Source organism: Amphiura filiformis, chromosome 2 (genome assembly GCF_039555335.1).
Source record: "Amphiura filiformis chromosome 2, Afil_fr2py, whole genome shotgun sequence".
Lineage (NCBI taxonomy): Eukaryota > Metazoa > Echinodermata > Ophiuroidea > Amphilepidida > Amphiuridae > Amphiura > Amphiura filiformis.
The window spans coordinates 67,871,027-67,895,989 of NC_092629.1; the positions used below are offsets into that span (position 1 = coordinate 67,871,027).

General features: G+C 37.0%; 1 protein-coding gene across 1 annotated transcript; it reads left to right on the top strand.

Annotated features, from left to right (window-relative positions):
- The first annotated feature begins 137 nt into the window (after positions 1 to 137).
- Positions 138 to 21,686, top strand: LOC140146547 (monocarboxylate transporter 2-like). The gene is made up of 4 exons (XM_072168423.1): positions 138 to 362; positions 13,745 to 13,885; positions 14,220 to 15,044; positions 21,467 to 21,686. The coding sequence occupies exons 1-4, from the start codon at positions 173 to 175 to the stop codon at positions 21,601 to 21,603; spliced, it is 1,293 nt and encodes a 430-aa protein (XP_072024524.1). The 5' UTR covers positions 138 to 172; the 3' UTR covers positions 21,604 to 21,686.
- The last annotated feature ends 3,277 nt before the right edge of the window (positions 21,687 to 24,963 follow it).

The window sequence follows — 24,963 nt, forward strand, 5'->3', positions numbered from 1 at the left end:
ACTGAAAAAATAATCGAGTCAATTCAACTATGTTCTTTCCATGTATGCAATTAACATGTGTCACGCTTTATTGAACAGCGGCTTTACACACGATGCCGATGTAGTTTATTTGGTAGTTTGTATCGCAAATGCGTAACATATGATTCCATACCACGAAGTTTTGTACTAAAACATGGCGACAAGTAAAGACAACGCTACTTCCTGGGTCGTTTTAGGCGTAGTTACATTCTCAGTCTTTCTGGAAGTAGGTCTTGTCAAGAGTTTCAGTGTCTTACTACCAGATATCAAGGAACAGTTTGAGACCCTAACATGGGTGGTTGGATCTTCTGTGTCGATTATGATCGGATGGGGCAGTGTGATTGGTACGTTTATTGAGTTTGTGTTTTTCATTTAATTGATTGATTTTCATGACTTATCATACATAATAATAGACTAAAGTAGAATTACCACTTGCAATCCTAGTATACATAATACCGAAAATTATTAGTATAGTGTGGTAAATATTATACGGTGTAGGGAAGTACTATTTGAATTAGTTTAATTGTCTTACTTCGATTTGAGCAAAAACGGTGTCTAATTGCTCGTCGTGACATAAGAATCAAGAAACAGTATAGGAAATGCCTTCCAAACTGTTTACTTTGTGGGTGAACGTTGGTGCAGCGGCACGGGCTCTGCTTTGTAATCGGTGGATTGCGAGTTCGAGCCCCGACGGTGCCATCGTGTTGTGCTCTTGAGCAACGCGTTTTACCTTACTTGCCTCCAAAGGTATGAGCATGGCTTGGGCATCGTATGGCAGCTGACATATTCTAAAGACAGCGGAATAAATGTAAAGCGCTTTGGTACTTGTGCAGAAGTGAAAAGCGCTGTATAAATACCAACATTTTTGTATTATTATTATCATTTACTTTACTTGATATGTGCATTGGAAGTCAAATATCAACAATGTCTTATGGCCACCCAATGGCCTTTGACTTTGTTTGTATATAGGCGAACACAGTAAATTGTGTCCGCTACACTAACAAATTACCGCCATTTTCTTTCAAAATTGGAGCAAGTTGAAATACCCTTGTACAACGAAAAAAAGTGTGTTACGAGTCGTACTGACTCAAGGCCATAATCACCTCTTACCCAAATTCACACGAATGCACAACACAAATACACACTGTTTGATCAAAAGAGATGAATTCCACAAGTTAATGATGAATGTGGCTGGAAATTTGATTCACTGCCCAACACAGTTTTTGGTGACTCTGGTTTGAGAGTTGTTTTTATGTAATTTTGGGTCGCTGATTTCAAATATAGCATTAGTTTTTGCATATCACGTCAAATTTTCACTGTATGGTATACCCCCGCTTATATGAGCGGGTGTATTGCCCGGTTCCATAAAGTTACTAAATCACATGAACCCAATTCAAAGTCAAAAGGTACGAAAGTATCATAGCCTGAGAGTCTACTTTCAAATTCAGGAGTGGGAAGGAAACGCTAGACAATTGCAACTAGATGAATAGGGGTGGAAACTCAGTGATGGTCAGTTACTTCCAGTACAAACTGACCTGTCACCAGCGCCACCGAAACTCACAGAGATCTTCAGTAGCAATTGCAAGGCAGGACGTTGCAACACTGGTAGATGCACATGCAAGAAACATGGCCTTGAATGTTCATGGATGTGTGGAGAGTGAACAGATTTGAGTGAGAACTCACCAAAGCTGGACCTAGGCGATGACGATGAGTGACGTCCACCACCAGTTAATCCTGAAATGTAACCTCAGAGCACACTGACGACGAGTGACGTCCACCACCAGTTAATCCTGAAATGTAACCTCAGAGCACACTGACGACGAGTGACGTCCACCACCAGTTAATCCAGAAATGTAACCTCAGAGCACACTGACGACGAGTGACGTCCACCACCAGTTAATCCTGAAATGTAACCTCAGAGCACACTGACGACGAGTGACGTCCACCACCAGTTAATCCAGAAATGTAACCTCAGAGCACACTGACGACGAGTGACGTCCACCACCAGTTAATCCAGAAATGTAACCTCAGAGCACACTGACGACGAGTGACGTCCACCACCAGTTAATCCAGAAATGTAACCTCAGAGCACACTGACGACGAGTGACGTCCACCACCAGTTAATCCAGAAATGTAACCTCAGAGCACACTTACGACGAGTGACGTCCACCACCAGTTACTCCAGAAATGTAACCTCAGAGCACACTGACGACGAGTAACGTCCAATACAAGTTATCCAGAAATGTCACCTCAGAGCACACTGATATCGACAGATGTGATTTATGCACTTGGGTGTCGACGACATCCGCATATTCTGTACATCGGTGAAACTGAACGGCGTTTGGCGGATAGGTTCACCGAACATAGACGAGACGTCCTCATACGTGACACCGCCAAACCCGTCCCTCAACATTTTAGAGGTGATAGTCATACCATCACGGACCTTACCGTTACCGCTCTCACCCAAGTGCATAACACTCACAAACGGAAAGTCGAGGAACAACGCATCATATTTAATCTTGGCACACTTCAACCCAATGGGATGAACATTCAATTTAATGTTTTCAACATCAACATTTAACTTTTCACATTACTTTCATCTTTTGCATTTTCTTTTCTTTTCTTTTCTTTTCTTTTCTTTTCTTTTCTTTTCTTTTCTTTTCTTTTCTTTTCTTTTCTTTTCTTTTCTTTTCTTTTCTTTTCTTTTCTTTTCTTTTCTTTTCTTTTCTTTTCTTTTCTTTTCTTTTCTTTTCATTTTTTCTTTTCTTCTCTTCATTTCTTTTCTTTTTTCTTCTCTTGTCTTCTCTTGTCTTTTCTAATCTCTTGTCTTTTCTGGTTTCTTTTCTTTACTCTATTTTGTCTTTTCTCTTCTCTTCTTTTTTTATTTATTTCCTTCATTTTTCCTTGCAGTGATTTTGATTTTGACCTTTTGCGTGTCTTCCCCCTTTTGCGTTGCGCTAGGCCTCGCGCCTTTCACTCTATGTTTTCACGCACGACTCCGCGCGCGACTCCTCGCGCGTTTCTGTGCTCTCATCTTCCTTTGTTTTCCGGCACGCAAAAGGTGATCACTTGACAAAGGTCTATGACCGAACATTCGTGTTTAATTTTGCTACGCAAATTAATTTATACAAATGTGGTTTGACACCAAATATGTCTGCCTCTTGGACTCCCTTCCCGGGCTGATATACCAGAAGTTTTTATCTTAAAAGGAATCTTATCTTCAAATTAGGCTCCGATCGTGACAGTGCGTACTGGTGTTATAAGCAATGAACTATTTCTCCTGAAAGATCAGGTGGAATAGTAAAAATACAGATGAGTTCAGTATGACCATAGGGCTGAGACAGAGCTGCATTGCATCACCATGTCTTTTCGTGACATACGCAGAGAAAGCATCAAGGGATGCTGATGTGGATGCTTATGGCATTAAAGTAGGAGCCATACCAATCTCAAACCTCCTTGAAACATCAGTCGAGGACATAGAAAGATTGGCAACAGCAATAGATGTAACTGGCAACTCGACCTCAATGTGAAGAAAACAGGTCAACCACTTCAAGTATTTGGGCTCTGTAAAAAACATCCAATGCAAAATGCACGGCAGACATCAAAGCCAGGATTGGAATGGCCAGATGATGAATGCTTGAACTTCAGGATCTGTGGATTGATCGGCACCTTGCAACAGAACTGAAACTGAAACTGAAACTGATCAAGATACTGGTATGGCGTGTACTCCTTTATGGCTTGGAGGGTTGGACTATGACAAAAGCAGATGAGAGCCGCGTGCTTTGCTGCTGAAATGTGGTTCTGGAGAAGAATGCTAAACATCAGTTGGAAGGAGAGCTAAGGAGAAAAGAACAAACAGGAGCATCCTTAAGGAACTTGTGTGTGAAGAGACAGCTGTTTGAAGAGTTGGTGGCAAGAAAGTTAGAGAGGACGACAGAAGATCGAAGCAATTGTTTGACAACATCAAAGAATGGACAGGAGTGACCCTCGCCAAGAATCTACCTCAGAACAGAACAGCTTGGAAGAAAGAGTTAAAGAGATGCAGCCAGATGGTAGCCAATCGTCAGCAATGACGGCGGCCGAAGAAGAAGAAGATGAAGAAGATCGTGGGATGAAGCTTTACACTAGTCCAGCCTGTTGCCTTCCCAGCAAACACAATACGTTTGAAAACATTTTAAATAAGTTATATTTTGGCTTTTGGTTTAGGTAAAAACGTTTTAATAACATTAAAATGTCGGGTTATATAAAGGTCATGATAACGTTTTAAAACGCTTGGTATGAAAACACACTACAACAATATTTTTAAATGTTTTCAAAAAATGTTATTGGAAACTATTTTTGCAAACATTTTTGCCAAATATTGTGTCAATAGTTAAATAACATTATGTTAAAATATTTGAACCCAGCAAACACAGAAATGTTCTTAAAATGTTTTTCAAAACATTTTAAGAACATTTAAATGTCGGGTTATATAAAGGTCATGAAAACGTTTTTAAAACGTTATTGAAAATATTTTGGGCAAATATGTTTCGCTAAATATTTTTTCAACCCCAAAATAACATTCTGTTTAGAATGTTTTGTATCAAGTTTTCAAGAATGTTTTTGGAATGTTATTAAAACCCTTTTATACCCTTTATATAACCCGACATTTAAACGTTTTCTGTAAAACATTTTTGTTTGCTGAGCAGTAGATTATCAACAAATGTTTTTTAAGGTTATGAAAACGTTTTATACTCTTAATATACCCTTTCTATAACCCGACATTTAAACGTTTTCTAACAACCTTTTATAACCTTTTGCGAATGATGTCGAAAACATTTTGTGTTTGCTGGGTTATCACCACGGGTGGACCGTTGCAACGACTGTGGCACTTGCTAGTGTAGCTTAGACCTCGCCATTCATAGGCCTAAGCATAAGCTTTCTGTAAGCAAGTGAAGAGTGTCAGGTCTTTATCCATTCGATTGTGTAATGTCTACGAAATACTAGTACTGGGGAAGGATCACTTTGATAAATGAACGGAGATTAAGCCACCAAAGTCTGGTTCCAAAACCAAAGACCTTAAAGTACACTGGTCTTGACAGATACAGAAGCAGAGTGACATGCCTGTGACAGAAGAAGGGTGACTGTTGAGTAGACAGAAAGTTGAGTGGACTTAATTAGTTGTGACGCTTTAGTTGACTAAAATATAGTGCCAGGATCCTTGATTCTTTAATCGTACCTTGCATGATTAGCATCATGCAGCACAACATATGTGGCTTGCCTTCCAGTCTCAAGCATGATGAACTGAAGCATTGCATGTTATTAACTGACCAGCGACCGAATCTTCTGGTGATGGGTGGCATTTTGTTGACGATATCTTGTTGTTGAAGTACTTAAAAGTAGTCAATTTCCATGTGCGATACAGCTACTTGAAGCTTCGAGTTGACGTCACTGACTCGCTGATACCAGATTATTACGCCAAAAATCGATTAATTTGCAGATTTCGCGCAATTCTCTTCATATAATTGATCCAAAAGTGGGCTAGTCACTTTCACTAACCCTGAATACATGATCCGTAGATTCAGAGTTATTGCCTAAAATTGATATTTTGATAATGGCGGCCACTAATTTGCATAATATACATAGTTGTGCGCACATAACTAATCCAAAAATGTTCCAATCATTTTCCCTAGCCTTGAAAACATTGGTCTAGACACTTAATTTGTCACCATTAGAGGCATGGAGAGTTATTGTGAAAAAATTATTTTTCTTTAATGGCGGCAGCTAATTTGCATATAATGCAAATTTAACACCTTTCCACCAAGTATATTCAGGTATACTTTTAGTATGGTATTCCAGGGATGTCGCTAAAATGCATACCACTTAAAAATTCTGTTGCAATTAGTGGTGGGTCAAACACTAGTTTTATTGGACTATATAAGCATCTCTTTCCATGTATCTGATGCTTAAGTTACTGTACCACTTCCCTCTTGTTGTACCTAAGCTGCAGTGAACCATTGATTGGCCCATGTGGTTGTCTTTTATAGGGCCTAGGTGTCTATATTAGTTCTTGACTTATGCCACTCCTCATGGGCTAATAATTTCTCCTCACTTATTAATTTTGTATTCGACAAAAATTAATGCAATCAAAATATAATCAAGCATGCACAGCAAAATGCAACACTTCTCATATGCCCACGCATGATCATTTGTAGGACGCATGGCAATAACGATATCAACATAGTTCATACTAGGAACACTGACCGAGAATAGGAATGCCTACGGAATTCGTATGGCTATTCTCGGACACCCCTGTTTCTATGGGAATTTACATAAACACAACACCACTGCAATACATGCAGGGATATCACTTATTGCTGAGAGGATCCTTGTCCCCATCAGATCACAAATATATCCTACCTATCTTAATATGCAAGAGGTGTCAAGCTAATATAAAGATACTATAAAACCTGGTGAAGAAAGTAATCTCATCAGTTCATCAGGACTGTAGTATTCCATTAATTATTTTTTTCTCTGCAAGTCCAATTGAAACACTTACACCTAATCTTTGTTTTGGAGGGAAAGGAAAGGACCTTTTTTTTACAGGTCATGCATAAAAACGCATATCACCCGAATGAAACATATTTAATCATATTCGTGATCAATAAAATATTTTATTACCAAGCTATATTGTATTCAATTTTATGGGCAAGTTATTTTTTTTTTCATAATGGAATTCAATTTTGTTATAATTATAATTCACCCACAATGCTATACATAATCAATTACGAACATAATTTAAAATACGTCTCATTCGAGTACTTAATTTAACAAAATAAAAAAGTAGTATACTTTAATGGTCGTGAAACAAAGGTGTGATCCTAAGGTAGTTTATTTCAACTGGTGCTTGTTTTGCTATTTACTAAAGATAGCTCATTTGAACATGTTAGTGCGTAGCATTCTACTGAAGATAGCTTATTCCATCTTCTGTTATGTTGCTACGTGTGTCTATTTTTTTTTTTTGATATTGTTAGATACCAAAACGCAAGGTATTCCAGGGACATCGCTAAAATGCATACCACTTAAAAAATTCTGTTGCAATTAGTGGTGGGTCAAACACTTGTTTTATTGGACTATAAGCATCTCTTTCCATGTATCTGATGCTTAAGTTACTGTACCACTTCCCTCTTGTTGTACCTAAGCTGCAGTGAACAATTGATTGGCCCATGTGGTTGTCTTCTATAGTGCCTAGGTGTCTATATAAGTTCTTGACTTATGTCACTCCTCATGGGCTAATAATTTCTCCTCACTCATTAATTTTGTATTCGACAAAAATTAATGCCTATAATCAAGCCTGCACAGCAAACTGCAACACTTCTCATATGCCCACGCATGATCATTTGTAGGACGCATGGCAATAACGATATCAACATAGTTCATACTAGGAACACTGACCGAGAATAGGTATGCCTATGGAATTCGTATGCTTATTCTCGGACACCCCTGTTTCTATGGGAGTTTACATAAACACAACACCACTGCAATGCATGCAGGGATATCACTTATTGCTGAGAGGATCCTTGTCCCCATCAGATCACAAATATATCCTACCTATCTTAATATGCAAGAGGTGTCAAGCTACATGTAATATAAAAATACTATAAAACCTGGTGAAGAAAGTAATCTCATCAGTTCATCAGGACTGTAGTATTCCATTATTTTTTTTTCTCTGCAAGTTCAATTGAAACACTTACACATAATCTTTGTTTTGGAGGGAAAGGAAAGGACCTTTGTGAGGGGATACGGGGACTGCTCTATAATCCGACGCTTCTATAATCCGAAGGTTCTTTAGTCCGAATGTTCGCTAGTCCGAACACGTGTTCATAGCATTCCCTAGTCCGAATTTTAAAAGAGGTTCTCTAGTCCGAAAAAAAAATTAAAAGAGGTTCTTTATTCCGACGGTTTTTTATTTCGAAGGTTCTATAGTCCGAATTTTAAAAAAGGTTCCCTAATCCGAATATTAAAAGAGGTTCTTTAATCCGAATTTTAAAAACGGTTCCCTATTCCGAATATGAAAATAGGCTCTAAAGTCCGAATTTTTAAAAGGGTTCTATAGTCCGAAATTTCAAAAGGGTTCTATAGTCCGAAACGGATACCGTGTTCTTTAGTCCGAATCAGTAAAAAGGCTCTATAGTCCGAATTTTTTTATAACATTAACATTTACTGCACCCTCTAGCTAGATAATAGCAGAGTTTATGGTAAACGGGATGACGCTACTTTTAGCACCACCCCTCATCAAAAACAAATCCTGCGTACGCGCCTGATATCCCCCCAACTTACAGTAAACAAAGATCCTAAACATACGATATTTGCTCCAAAAATGTTGACATATTTTTACACCAACAGAAACGAAAATAAAAATAATGAATGGAACGAAAATATAAAGAAACCTGAAGAAGTACAAAAAATACACACACAAAAATAGAACAAAAGAAGGAAAGACACAATGAAAGAAAATAAATGAAAGAACAAATGAAACAACTGAATGAAGACTAAAAGGAAGTCCAAATGAAAGAACAATGAATACAAAGATAATGAACAAAATAATGAACATTACAGAAAGAACAAGGAGAAGAAAGACAGAATGTGATAAGGATACAACAAAAATGAGAAAGGGATTTTAAGAAAGAGCTAATGAAAAAAATATCGAACGAAATCATGAATGATGATTTGACAGGGAAAGAAATGATGAAAATAAAATTCGGACTATAGAACCTCTTTACCGATTCGGACTAAAGAACACGGTATCCGTTTCAGACTATAGAACCCTTTCGCAATTTCGGACTATAGAACTTTTTTTTTAAATTCGGACTATAGAGCCTAGTTCCATATTCGGACTATAGAACCCTTTTTAAAATTCGGACTATAGAGCCTATTTTCATATTCGGACTAAAGAACCGTTTTTAAAATTCGGACTATAGAACCTTCGAAATAAAGAACCATCGGAATAAAGAACCTTCGTAATAAAGAACCGTCAGATTAAAGAACCTTCGGACTAAAGAACCGTCGGAATAAAGAACCGTCGGACTATAGAGCTTCCACCCTTTGTGAAAAGACCTTTATATTTACATGTCATGCATAATAACGCATATCCCCCGAATGAAACATATTTAATCATAATCGTGATCAATAAAAAAACATTTAGTGTGCATTTTATTACCAAGCTATATTGTATTCAGTTTTTATGGGCATGTTAATTTTTTTGCATGATGGAATTCAATTTTGTCATAATTATAATTCACCCACAATGCTATACATGATCAAGTACGAACACAATTAAATACGTCTTATTCGAGGACTTTAACAAAATAAAAAAGTCGTGAAACAAAGGTGTGATCCTAAGGTAGTTTATATCAACTGGTGCTTGTTTTGCTATTTACTAAAGATAGCTCATTTGAACATGTTATGCGTAGCATTCTACTGAAGATAGCTTATTCCATCTTCTGTTATGTTGCTACGTGTGTCTATTTTTGTTGTTGATATTGTTAGATACCAAAACGCAAGGGATCGAGTGAGTTGGTCTGCAATTTGACTTCATTGTTACGTTTAGGTTAAATACCACTAATTATGTATTACACGTGTTTCAATGGGAAAATGCCTAATTTCGGGTGGAATTTTCTCAGATTCAGAACTCTCACAGTTCAATGCCACCAATATCAGGTGAAACTATATGATTTAGATGCCAAATGATCAAAAATTCAACGTAGGTTGACCTGAGACGTTTCTTGTTTTAACGCACTTAACCGTAAACACCTTAAAATGACAGTGCGCCCTCGAAGCTGAAAGCTACAATATGATAAGGCGACTATTTACTAAAAACCGAAGCCGTGCGTATAAATTTTGGTACTATTACATCAAAAATGTCATATAATGAGAGAAAATGTACCATTTTGAAGCATCAAACTCTAAAAAGTACTTTTTTGGCTACATAACTTGATCAACTTCAGCGATTTTAATGCAGTCTTTTCGAATGCCATGATAACAAATAGTTCCTCATCGTATTTCAATGTATCGCCCAGGCCTATTAGTGGTATTTAACCTATATAAGCACAAAGGTGCTCCAATCTCGGGTAAAATGCCATGAATGTAAACATTGACATTTGCAATACATGTTTTAACAAGAAAATGTCTGGAAAACAGCATGACGAGTAAAATATCAATGATTGTCGGACACCCTGTATGATGACTGTTTCGCTGTTTTTGCTTCAACCAAGGACTATATCTGGAGATTCGTATCTGTAGCCTGTCCTATCACGATCAGATCAGATTAAGATTGATTTAGGGTTAGTGTTCCGAAATAGGCTTGCTATTTAATGTTAGAATTGTTGATTAGGGTCAGGTTCGCATTAGGAATAGGGTTTTTATAGGGCTAGGCTCATGGATAGGGATAGAGATACGGCTAGGTCCGAGGATTAGATATGGGTTTAAAATAGAGTTATAGATCAAGTTAGGGTTCCAGCTTGAGTAAGGATAGAAAGAGGCCACACATGATGCTGTAGAGGCCCATAGACAACGTGTACACAAAGACTAGGTTTTATTTTACACGTGACTATAGGCCTTACATGCGCCTTAAAGCTTAAGCAAAATGCCTAGGCTAGGCCTATACTGTATTTACACGTATAGGCATATGTACGTTATTTAGGGCAAGGAAATCACCCACAAAATGTGCATGTGGGTCTAATTAACAAAGTGGCATGTCTATTATGATCATCAACATGGACTTTTCATCATCATTAAGCTTTCTATATGTATACGCAGGCAAGCGAAGGTTGTTGAATTTAGAAGCCCTGAAATCACAGAAACCAGCCGTAAACCCAATACTAATGCCACAAGTCCCCCCCCCCCCTCAACCCGTTACTACCTCAACGGGTTCTAAAAACCTACCTTAGTAATCGAAGAAGATGCACGTTTTCTTGCAAGGGCAAATACAGTCAAATATTGAGAAACGTAAGCAAAAAATAGGTAGAAAATTCTCCATGACGAATATAAGATCCATAGAATTCAGTGTTTCTATAGGTTAAATACCACTAATTATGTATTACACGTGTTCAATGGGAAAATGCCTAATTTCGGGTGGAATTTTCTCATATTCAGAACTCTCACAGTTCAATGCCACCAATATCAGGTGAAACTATATGATTTAGATGCCAAATGATCAAAAATTCAACATAGGTTGACCTGAGACTTTTCTTGTTTTAACGCACTGAACCGTAAACACCTTAAAATGACAGTGCGCCCTCGAAGCTGAAAGCTACAATATGATAAGGCGACTATTTACTAAAAACCGAAGCCGTGCGTATGAATTTTGGTACTATTACATCAAAAATGTCATATAATGAGAGAAAATGTACCATTTTGAAGCATCAAACTCTAAAAAGTACTTTTTGGCTATATAACTTGATCAATTTCAGCGATTTTAATGCAGTCTTTTCGAATGCCATGATAACAAATAGTTCCTCATCGTATTTCAATGTATCGCCCAGGCCTATTAGTGGTATTTAACCTTTAGCGCATCAATCCATATGATTTTAATAGAAGTAGGTGATGATGTGTGCTGTCAATTCACAGTCATGTCTGTCAATAAAGGCTGGATAAGTAACTATGATTTCCACTATTTCAAACACATGAAAATTCGTAACCATATATTTATGGCTCAGGGTCATTTACCAAACCTATGTATAATAATGCAAAAATAGCAGTTACGTGACAAACTTTGGAAAATTAATTTAGTCAAAAATGTAGAAAGTTCAAATATTTCAAAATTGATTTGAAATTATCTAGTGTTGCACAGTAGAGTATCGGTGTATCTGTTTGATAAAAGAATTCCGAATGGCCCAGACCTATTTATAGCTTTACACATGGTATTTTTCATGAAAAGTGGGAAATTATTTTTCTGTTTCAAATGTACCCGTATAATTTTCAAAAATACCAGATGGGACAAAAATTGAGCCAACTTTGGATTAAGCTCAAATTGTTGGTCTCATGAACACAAATCCAATTAACGAATATTGAGTCAATATAACATTTTAAGTATTGGGCCAATGACGCAATGTTATTCAGGGCTGGGATGTTCACCCTACACTACTGCGATTTCATGGGTTTGAAGTATTCATGTTGCTTTTAAGATGTATGTAGTATATTTTTGTCGATTGCCGATTCGATCGGAAGCAAATTTGAAACTGAACAATAATATTATAGCAGATTTGGTAAAGTAGACTTTTAGATATACGATGTATCATTTTTATATTGATGCATGCATTTGTGTTTTTTCTTGTGTGATTTTTATTGATTCTTGTGATTTTGAAAATATATAATGAAAATAAAATATAGCAGAAATGTTAATTAAAATGAAGAATAAAATGAAAAATAAGTAATACAATTTAAATTCCGCCATTTTGCATGAGCAAACGCGCAGCATAAATCTAATGCGCGTAGGGGACATGAGACAACCTTATTTTTATTTGGCCTTATCACTATGTCAACTTGATCACCCTTTTTAGTTCTGCACCACTATCGAAACGATCGCAACACAAAGTCTATGGCATACAGGGTGTCCCAGAAAAAATTACCGAGTGAATGAAATTGAACGTAAGTCGAGAAATAAAGATCAAAATCAAAACATTTAAAATGTAGCGTATAGCTCATTTTATTGTGCATCACATACGAACAATTTATTTGATTCGCTTGACTGGTTGCGAAGAAATTGACGATTACATAATGCGAACATCAATGCAATTCATTCCAAGTTTGATCAACAGGCGCGTTTTTCATACTCGCTCACCACTTCCTAAAGATTGTGTATCTCATTAAATTTAGTCCATATTATCTATTTTATAATCCAACGGTGTCATGTTATTCATGCTTTCATTGAAGATGAATAACAATTTTTCCGAGAAAACCGATTTTCTGCAATTGGAACTTTCAAACTTTAATTCGTTAGGTTGTGCAAATATGTCATATTTTAACTTTCCAAAGAACATTTGAGCCAAGAATGATAATGATCAAGTGCTTACAGCTTTACGTGTGATTTTTGATACCATGCATCACTAATGTTAAAAAGATTTAAACTTTGCATTACATTGTTTGCATTACAATTTCAAAAACATTAATGTGCCGTGAGAGAAAGTTTTTAAGCCAGCTGGAATTATTTATGCAACATTTATATCAACATTAACGAAAAATGATATTTACAAGTACCAAGCATCATCTTTTATGCAAGCTTTCATTTTCAATATCATGCATATTTTCAAATTTGAACAAACCCTAATTAAATGTTTTGCCAGAAACAGATTGTTTAAAAAGAACAAGAAGGATTTCACCGAACAAAATATGAAGCCCATTGACAGTTAACCACTAGTGCGCATTGTGTTGAATTTAATGATCTTTCTTTCAAACTTGGAATTAAGTGAATTGACGCATGCGTTATGTAATCGCTCATTTCATCGCAATCAGTCAACCGAATCCAGTAAAATTTATATATAAGATGCAAAATAAGATGCGCTACACGCTGATGTTTAATTATTTGGATTCTGATGTCTAGTTCTCGACTTACATCCAAATTCATTCGCTCAGTATTTTTTTATGGGACACCCTGTATACTATTTATTCCAAAATGTGCGTGACTCAGTTATCAGCGAGTTATGTAACTACTTCGCTGTCGAATTACTCTATGGTTTATTCTTTCCAGGTTTATCTGCGAGTGCTCTTGTGAATAGACTTGGTCCCCGAGTTTGCATAATGATGTGTGGCTTGTTCACAACCATAGGACTCATTATCTGCGCATGTGCACCGAATTCACTTGTACTGCTATTTGGTTTGCTACTAACTGGTAAAATAATTTATATTAAAAAAATGTATATTTCACCTAAAAATGTATCCATTTACCCGGTGATTTTAAGGGGAAAGGCATTTTTAGGAAATGCAAAAAATGAAAGAAATAATAATAATAATAATAATAATAATAATAATAATAATAATAATAAAGACGACAATTAAAACTTGACGATACTAAAAAAGATGGGTATAAAAGATGGCTAGGGAGAATGAATAATGAACACCAAATCCTTAAACATAGAGAGGTTAGCCTATATGTAAGATCACTATATCTCTGGAGCAAACTTATGAACAAACTTAATTTCCTGATTTTTAATCTCATTTTACAGGATTTTTGTATCTTCAAGAAATCGTCGCAATAGGAGTCATTCCGGAATATTTCGATAAGTACTATAATGCTGCTGTTGCTGTTTATTCTTGTGGTGCTGGATTTGGAATAATATCTATGCCTCTTTTGACACAAATATTGCTGGATATTTATGGATGGAGAGGATGTTTGCTTCTATTAAGTGGACTATGTCTACATTCACTTCCCTGCGGAGCAATGCTATTTCCGATTCAAACTGAAGATAAAATGCATAAAGATACAACAAACCTTCTTCGTTCAAAGATCGGATCTTCCGACAAAACCAACTCAAATGAAAATGACATTCCTGATCCCTCTAATATTTCTAGATTATTTCGTGATATATTCTGTTCCCCACTGCTCACCAAACTATCTTTTTATGCACAAGTTCTTGTACCCGCTATTGTATGGGGTTATACATTCACTGGATGGCTAATATACATTGTTTCTTTCTCCTTATCCAACGGTACGACAATGAGAGAAGCTTCTATCGTTGGAACATGCGGCGGAATTGGACTCACAGCAATCAGGACGATATTAGCACCTTTAAATCAAGTAATGACTTACAAACAACTCATGTACACATCATCGTTAGTAACAGCAGTTTCTTTAGCGCTGACAAATTTTTTCAACACGTTTATTGGAATGTGCTTGATGTCAGTACTCTTTGGAGCTGGTTTTGGTATCCTGGGAGCAGAACTGTACATTTCAATGAAAGTAATTACCAGAGAGAAAGAATACCTTCATGCCGTTGCCTGGGCTAATTTGACTCGTGGTTTTGCTGCTATAACAAGTGGATTTCTCACAGGTGAGTCGATGAATAATTAGAGAATAAAGGTATTGTTTTCGCCTCGTTGTTTTACTTAAAATAATGATGTCGCTCGTGTTATATGAGACGATAGATGCACTCCAGCGGCTAAAAACAATTCCTTTATTCTCATTCTTAAACACTTCAATTCAAATTAAAAATATCATAAGTATTACAAATTTTAATCAAATTAAATCCTACATTTTGCAAGGAATTATACCTAGGGCTTAAAATCGACCAGTCCCGTTGTTGCTATGCGTCTCCGATTGGTTCAAATAGTGAGTACGCGTATCGCGTCGATGCACACGCGCTGAACCGTGTGATATCGTGTCATATCACACGGGTAAGAACCAATAAGATTGCAGGAGTATTCTCAATTGTTTAAGAATGACAATTCTTAAACACTTAGTTCTTGCAATCGTATTGGTTCTTACCCGTGTGATATGGCACGATATCACACACATTAACGCGTTCGTGTCGACGCGATACTCGTATTCGCTATTTGAACCAATCGGAGGTACATAGCAACAACTGGACTGATCGATTTTAAGCCTTAGGTAATTCATGAATTCGTTGTAAAATGTAGGATTTAATTTGATAAAAAAGTGGCATACTTATGATAAATATATTTATTTGAATTGAAGTGTTTCAGGATGAGACTAAAGGTATTGTTTTAGCTGCTGTCGTGCATCTATTGTCTCATAAAACACGCGGCATCATTATTTTTTGATGTCGCCTGTGTTATATGAGACGATAGATGCACGACAGCGGTTAAAAACAATACCTGTATTCGCTTATTGCCAAACATTAAAGGGAAATACCTAAACCTAAGAGAAGCACGTATATACGATGGTGGAGAAGCTAACGGTATAGTCAGTCCGCATAGTCCAGAAGTACTTTCGACAAACGGTCAATCGGGACTCCAATGCATAAGGCGTGGGAAGACTCGACTCTCGATTCGGGGATCAAATCTGGCGCTCGTTTGGGTGACAAACTGAGCTGACGGCAGACATTGCATCAGGCTCGATGCGAGTGTTTTAAAATAGTCCTTTATATATTTCGACCCTCTTAGGTACATTTTACATTTTGTTCCTACAATTTGGACTTTCCATCAAGGTGTTGACGTTGTGCACCCCTGTAATGGGTATAAGACCTGGCTACGGGTACGGTGTGCGATAACCTCTGCCTATAAATATGCTATATTGACACCCTACTTCAAAACTTCTAATGTATATTGTGTGAAATGCAATGTCATGTAGGGCCCATAGCATTATATATGTTAAATAACACATACATTGCTAACAAAATGCAATGCATTACTCGTTGACTGCCGATAAAACGCCCAATAAAGACTTAGTCACCGGACCGCGCCGGCCAGTTAAAGTACATGCCCTATCACACCACTCCACACCATACATAAATTCTCCCAGTCACATTTCCCAAATATGAAATTAAAAAAAGTCAAATTTTAATTTACTTCTTTTAAAGTTTGGCAGAGGCGGGGTTCGAACTCACGGCGCAACGCTTAGTACTCTATGAGCCTAGCGCTCTAGACCACTAGGCCACTTGTCTTCTTGTTATTCAGCTGAAACTTATTTAAAAATATAATCGCAACTTCAACATAGGCCTACCACGTGACAAGCAAAGGCAGAAAACGTATTATATTTTGGAATTTTATCTGCTTAAAACATTAATGTGTATTATAATAGAGCTACCATTATTTATATTGTTGAATTCTCAAGCGCATAGAGACAATTAATACGAGCGTCCTATGATACATACACAATACATAAAATCGATTTTGATCTTCGGCATTACTCGGTGACCTCCGATAAAACGCCCAATAACGCCGGTCAGTTAAAAAAATGCTTAAGTACATGCCCTATTGAGATAAGCAATCCTTTTGTGATATGTCCATTCATCCATATAATAATAGCAATCAGATTTTTGGATGGATGTTTTACACAGTGATTGGAGAAGAAGCTATGTAAATAATCAAAAGTACATGTCTACAAATTGACAAGGACAACTCCTTTTGTCAAAATTGTTTTCACCTATTTCTCAGTATGTTAATTAATCCGATTAATTACGTAATTTCGCGAGCGTATGATATATCAGTACTAATATGTAGGCCCAAGGAGGTTAGATATAGAAAGAAGAGGAAATAGATTACGTATCGCATAGGGGAGGAAGAAAAAAGGAAGGAGGGGGAAGGAAGAGAGAGGGAGAGGGAGACCGATGGAGTCACAGGGCTCTAAATTACATAGGCGTAGATCGGGGGGGATAAATGCCACAATATTTTGCCAGGGGATGGTCAATATAATCACCCCCAATATTGACGCCTGTGTATTGGTTTGTGTCGAAATTAACCTCATATTTGGCCATTTTATAGCCACAGAATGCCATTTTTAGCGCTTTGCGCGAATTTATTCCACTTTTGTCCCATATTTCACCAGTTTAGTTTCAATAGGCCTATGCTAAAATTTTCGCGCGCATTTGTACCATAAGGTTCACTGTACTGGGTACTTTAAAAAATCCTAACCTAACCTAAAACATAACTTTAACCCTTAGATTGGAGCTCTACTAGAAGTAAAAATATAGATAGTGAACGAATTTAGTATTTCTATATCTATGTGAGAATGATACAATAGAGGCCCTGCATGAAATTATTGATTGGCTCCAAACAAAGGTTTTCAACCGGTGTCCTTCACCGTAGTTATGGCGGAGTGCAGTCCATTCAATCAAATGTTGTCATCAACCTATTTGATCGTAGTGCAGGATTATGTGTGTGAGACGAACTGTCACGGTAGATTGCAATCATGCTTTTGTTGAATGCATTTGAGTAGTCCGCCATATTTACGGGATGATACGTCGCATGCAAGGCCTCTATATGACATGATGAACATAGTCATTGATGCATCAGTTTTAAAATAGACTAGGCGGTTACCCATATTTGGCGGTTCTCGTCTGGGCGCGATTACCAGGCTGATGGTGACATGCCCATATGCTCCTTTTTACTACTTTGACCTCAGATGACCCCAGGGTGACATTGGATGACCCCAAAATGACCTAAACTTATAACTCTAAATGTTGACTGTACCTACCAAGTTTCATGCCCATATATGAGCTTTTACTAATTTGACCTCAGATGACCCGTGGTGACCTTGGATGACCCCAAAATGACCTTTAAAAAATGCTGCTTTAAATGTTGACTGTACCTACCAAGTTTCATGCCCATACGACACTTTTTAGTAATTTGACCTTAGATGACCCCTGGAGGGGACCCCGTGGTCGGATGACTTAACGAACATAGACATCTTCTTGCCAGGACAGAACTACACCCACCCACCGAGTTTGAGCCCCGTAGGACCTAGTGTCATGCCCATATGACAGTTTTTAGTCATTTGACCTCAAATGACCCCTGGGAGGGAGCCCGGGGTCGGACGACTTAACGAACATAAACATCTTCTTGCCAGGACAGAACTACACCCACCCACCGAGTTTGAGTCCTGTACGACCTAGTTTCATGCCCATATGACAGTTTTTAGTCATTTTACCTCAAATGACCCCTGGGAGGGGGCCCCGGGGTCGGATGACTTAACGAACATAAACTTCTTCTTGCCAGGACAGAGCTACACCCACCCACCGAGTTTGAGCCCCGTACGACCTACGACGGCCTCACATTAGCAGTCACAGACAAAACCTAAATCTACAGAATATATCCATTACTCGTCGATACTCGAAAGAGCTCAAAATAAATAACTTAGAAAATTTTCTTGATGTCCTTTAAGGGCTGGGGTATGAACGTTTGGACAGTATTTATTGTGGGACATTAGAGCACATCAGACATATCGAATTGCATTCTGAACACGAAGAATGCCATTCTGATATCAAATAATTTTGATTTTTTGAAATTCGCAATTTAATACACATTTTATGGCAAATCATTAAAAATTGATATTTTTGATATTTAACAGATGATTTATACTTAAAGTGTATGTAGGTGGGATGAAAAGCCGACGATCAATTGAAAATTGTGACCTTTCGTATTGAAGATATTGATTTTTTTTCAAAAACAAAAAAAAAATTAGGTCTTTTGGGAAAAAATCCATATCTTCAATATGAAAGGTCAAAATTTTCAATTGACCGTCGGCTTTTCCTCCCTGCTACATACACTTTAAGAATATGTCATTAGATTTATATAATTTACTTCGAGGACTGTTATATATCAAAAATTTGAAAAATATCAAATTTTTATAATTTGTCATAAAATTTGTATTATATTGTGATTTTCAAAAAATGAAAATTATTTGATATCAGAAAGACATGCTTCGTATTCAGAATGCAATTCGATAGGTCTGAGGTGTTCTCATGTCCCACAAAAAATACTGTCGAAACGCAATAAACGCTCATTTTAGATCCCTTAACATGTTTTCATAGTTAACCATCGTTAGCCATGGATATCTATCATGAGAACTGACCGGTGACTAAGTCCGATTTATTGGGACGTTTATCGGCAGTCAACGAGTAATGGCTTACTTTTATGACTAGTTTACAATACAATGTAAAATATTAGCATGGTAAATGGTTGTCATGGGAACCGGTTTCAAAGAGAAAATGTGTACGTGATTATTGATAATTATGATATATTCTTACCAAAACGATCCGTGTAGATGTAAATTAAAGCAAAAAAGGTCATTGACATGTATACCCTAGATTATCATCCTATATAGGTCAATTCAACTGTGTAACAATGAAAAACAGTATGAAATCATAGCTACAAAACTCCCCTTTACAATGACACCCCATTTGAAACAATAACATTTTTCACGGCTGAGTACACGCCTTGTGCTTGTAGTGGGGTCTCAAACAGAATTTGCCAAATTGACCATTATTCTGTGCAGCAAGCTGCAATCCCATATCTTCACAATCTGGGAACTAACGCAACTCTCCAAGATGATACCGCTCGCCCCACAGAGCCACGGTAGTCAACGACTACCTACAGAATATGGGAGTTGAGTCAAAATGGCCCATACTGCAGTTACTGTCCGTTTTCCTATACACAATACACAGTGCTCTCACCATTGACGTGTGACCTCAACAAATGATGTATGTTGGGAGAATGGACACTTGCCTAGTTAACATCACTGTGTGAAAAATAACCAGCCAATATTTTATTTATTCTCCAAAACTTCTAGCAAATATATTTCTCTAACATGACCTAAAATTACAGCTAGGTTAGATGTTCAGAAATGGTCGCACTTTTGTAAAATATGAGTGAGGGCAAGGCATAGCTAGCCAACTCCCCGTGTTAATTGAATGGAGATTTGACCGAAAATATTGGTATCGGACCGCTCACTTCTGAAGGATGCCACAAACAAACGGTAAAAGCTACATTTAAATTATTCTAAATAGGTTCTAGAAAATAAAGTTTTGTAACATGTCCTAAATTTTAGCTAATTTAGATGTTTGGAGAGGGTCGCACTTTTGTGTTTTAGGAAGGATATGTAAACGACAGATAACACCAAAATATGAAGAAATTATTTCCAAACCGAGTTAACTCAACAATCCTTATGTTGCTCATTTTGAAGAATGCTGATTAACAAAAAGCAGGTCTTTGTCTCATTTCGTGAACAATGGTACACATACCATTGTTTCCTTTCGTTTCCTTTATAATCGGTTACCCAACTGAAGCTGTAATACCAGCTTTATTGCGATGTCGCACATTGAAAACAGACACTTGTACACAACCAGAGAAGATCTGATTTAATCAGTTGAGCTGCTTCAATGAGTGTTATCTTGGTTTAATAGCTTTTAATGGGGTTTAAGTCCTGCAAAGGTCGAGATGAATTCTACTGTAGACATGACTGCATCATGCTGCCATCAGGACAGACCCGGAGGCCAGACATCAACCCGATTGAACACTTCTGGGACCAGCTTGATTGTGCTGTGAGTGCCAGAGAAGCCCATATGCAACCACATTGAATGACCTGCGACGAATTCTTGTTGAAGAATGGAATGTCATGCCACAGTAACGTGTAACTAGGTCGGTGAACAGCATGAGGAGAAGGTGTCTGACTATTGTGGCTGCCTGTGGTTTTTCCATCCGCTATTGAGGTTAGTGGCTAGCGTTGTTTGAGCACAGAATAATGGTCAATTTGGCAAATTCTGTTTGATACCCCACTACATTCACAAGGCGTGTACTCAGCCGTGAAAAATGTTATTGTTTCAGATGGTGTGTCATTGTAAAGGGAGTGTTGTAGCTATCCATTGATATGCAACACATATGCTTGAAAAAACTTTCCAAACTATTGTTGAGGAGTTTACAACAATGCGCTAATCTTAAACTTTGTTGGTTGTTTTACGTATGATTGTTTTGAGAAAGAAAAACTAACGTGTCACTTCTTTATCTTTATATATAGGATGGTTGTTTGATGTGACGGGCAGTTTTGAAACTTCATTTGACATACTAGCAGCAATATCTTTACTGACCACAGCATCGTTTGGATTTGAAGATGTTTGGAATTATTTTAAAAGACACAAAAGTGCCCCTATTTAAACATATTCACCATTTCTTGGAAAAGGAATGTTTTTGAAATAACAGTGCAGACATAGCTTATATCCTATAGTAATAGCTGGTTAAGAAGTAGTTTTTTCTTGATTTAAATGGCTACACACTTGAAAATATTTTACTCAACTTGAGCAAAATGGTCACAACTCAACCAATTGAGTGAAAGATTCTCATATTGATATAAATTTGGATCGGTTGAGCCCATATTTATTGGTCGAACTATAAGTTTTAAAATATTGGATCTAAAACATAATAATGAGTAAACAATACCCAACATTGAGCTCATTATTAATGAATAACACCCTCAACGTTGAGTACTACTTATCAATATAAGCGCAATGTTGGGCATTATTTCCTCAATTAGAGTAGTCGATTTGTTGAGTTGTGACCTTTGTTTCTCAAATTGAGTAAAATAATCTAAAGAGGGTAACAGTTGAAATAATACCACTGTCATCCCACTCGCTTTAAACATCAGTAAGAACATTTACCACGAGGTGTCTGTGAAAGAACAGTATCGTTGTACATTGTGATATTTTTATAATATTACAATTCCTGAACCAAGTATAATTGAACAGTTATATAAACTGTAAATGGCCCCAAAAAGTTTGTTTTCGACGGCTTATTTTGTGCATTTTGTCACTCTATCAAAGAAAAAAGCAGGAAAAAATAATATAAAACACTACTGGAGTAAACATTTACACATTGCGCAACAAATGAACGTAGTCAAAACCAAACGGACCGTATTGCTTGTAAATGCAAAGACAAGCCCATGTATGTGAATTGTGCAATAGAATTCGCTCAATACTACTCTGCCGGCTAAAAAACAGCATGCACCGGCGCTGTGCTCGCGGGCTTCGTTGGGTGATTTTGTTATGGTAGTGGGTACAAAATAGTAGCAACACTGCAAGAAAAATGGCGAAGTTTTACGACGCTATTTAAGCGTTTAAGTTTATTTTGAATGATTTTTTTGCACGAAGAGCACATAGATCAGCTATAGATTGCTATGACACATTTTTTTTTTATGTCAGTGCGTATTTGCGAGAGGTGTCGGAGGGCGCGAGGCTCATTAAGAAATGGGCTACCATAATCATTGACGCCGAGTGGACACCTCGCGGGCTGTTTAGGAAAATAACAACGGAGATTGCACTTCATGGATGGGGTAGGCCTGTATAAAGTTATAAAGCCAGGATTGGCATTGTGTTGGTTGACATTTCTCTTAAAATATTAAAAGTCACTGAGTTTATCTGAAGTCACACACAAAGATAAAAATAGTTATCAAAATTAACGATTTGTATTTTATTTTCGAAGCAATCAAGACTTGTTTTGTATAATAAGTTAAACTTCCAAGACTTGGCCCCTTAAAACAATATAGCAAAACAACTTGTATGTTTTAGGAAGCAAGTAAAGATTAGAAAAGAACAATGGTGTTGTTATGTTTTCTTTTTAAAAAACATCTATTTTGATTTTTGTTTTCAAATACCATTTTAATCTGCCGGTTGAAAGGGGATCATAAATATTCTTGAATATGAAGAAATGTGATTGGGGTGTGTGGTTTGGGGTGTGTATGTTTGTCGGAGAGACCCACTGTAAATGACCATTCCAATCAAAAGGGAAAAAAACGGATTTTAATTTTTTTGGCCTAAAACAGTTTTCATAATACACTTTGAATTGTTTGCTTCATTTTTGAAATATAAATTTTTTACGATGATAGTTCATTACTTTCAAACCCTTCACGGAAGTACAGCAGTTAATTATCGGAAAAATTTAGTATCTTGCACTGGTTAGCATACTAAATTTAGTATGCGCAATAATACTTTTATGGGGCTTAAAATGAAGAGCCTTGATCAAAATTGATGTCCATAGAAATGTACGTAATATGTAAAAATGCAAGTTAAATCTAAATATGAATGTTGTTAATTTAGTACATCACATCAATACATTTTTTATGATATGTTCACGATTGATTATGTTATACTGATCCGGTATGTACTAAATCATCTCGCAAAATGCACGATATCGTACATAAATTTAATTTCATAAAGCATTGATGCATTTTAACAATAAAATATATTGACCATGAACGTTTTGGTACTTTGTATAAAAGTGCAACGTGTTAAATAATCGCCGTTTCTTATAACTACTGAACAGCAGCGGCTCCTGCTGGTGAGTGGAATTCTGTAATTTTCCTCTATGTAGATTTTTCGTCCACTCTATGTCTTCTCGCCCCTCCCTTTTTTAAGTATGAATAGCGTTACTATTGGTAATATTGATTTTATTGTATATGTTCTACCTATACACCAATCCCAGAAGCGTTTACTGTATTTGGCCCTCTATTGATATTACCAGTGCGGGAGATTTAATTTGTTCAATCAATTCATGATCGTGTAAGTTCGAATGCGCCATCAAAGTGAGGCCGTGTGTTTAGCAACATACCAACAAACCGAGGTAATAGTGAGGTACAAAGCGAGGACCCCCCCCTTCTGACGTAGTGAGGGTTGTATAGGGGGTATATAAGCACACGTGTCACTCCTAATGTGAATTGCATATTTCCTCGGTCTTCATGTTTCATTTTTATACTCACTTTGCAGTGTGTATAAGTGTATGTAAATATCGCTTTGCATGTGCGGTGGGGGATGTGTGTATTGAAAATCACTGTTGTGTACAATTCTGTATAGCACACTAAGTAATCTGTGGAACCCCCGGCCTTGGGACACCGCAGTTTTACGTCAGGGACACCGCAGTAATGACCTAGTCGGATTAGTGAACAGATTGAAAAACGGGTACATATCGTTTTAAAGATCATATCTTTAACAGTTGGGAGCTGATTGAAATATTTCTTTCGGTTTATTAAAGCTAACGAATAAAGGTTTCTGTAAATGTGACCGCACAGCACGAATGAGCCGTAAATTCCCTAAATTGTATTCTGAGTGTAAAATATGCACGAAGGTCGTATTCATCGGTACCTCTAGCTGGCGCGACATCTATCTTATTTTGATAGTCAAACACCAATCAATAATCCTATTGTTGAAAAGGATAACGAGCTTCTACCTACGATGGCTATAGATTTTTTAATAGCTCTGGTCTTTGTTTGCTTTGGCTAAGTCCTGTTCAAGCGGTGGGTTACCAGGCATTGTATTTTGTATAGGTATGTATTACCGACAATTAACAATGAGAGAACGTTCTTGAACCTCGTTGACTTGGGGATGATTTGGAATTACTGCCAATTATGGTTGTTTGATATTTATTGCCAGAAATGTGGAAGAAGAGACACATGTAGAAACGAAAAAAAGCTACCATTTTGTTGAAGGAGCAAATTTCAACAAACCATAACCCCGCTTCTGGATATCG

What these genes read in the sequence shown, in the direction of transcription:
- LOC140146547 (XM_072168423.1), top strand. Translation starts at nt 173, where the DNA reads ATGGCGACAAGTAAAGACAACGCTACTTCCTGGGTCGTTTTAGGCGTA. An exon ending in ATTTGGTTTGCTACTAACTG is followed by an intron (nt 13,886 to 14,219) that starts GTAAAATAATTT and finishes CTCATTTTACAG; the next exon opens with GATTTTTGTATCTTCAAGAA. An exon ending in AACAAGTGGATTTCTCACAG is followed by an intron (nt 15,045 to 21,466) that starts GTGAGTCGATGA and finishes CTTTATATATAG; the next exon opens with GATGGTTGTTTGATGTGACG.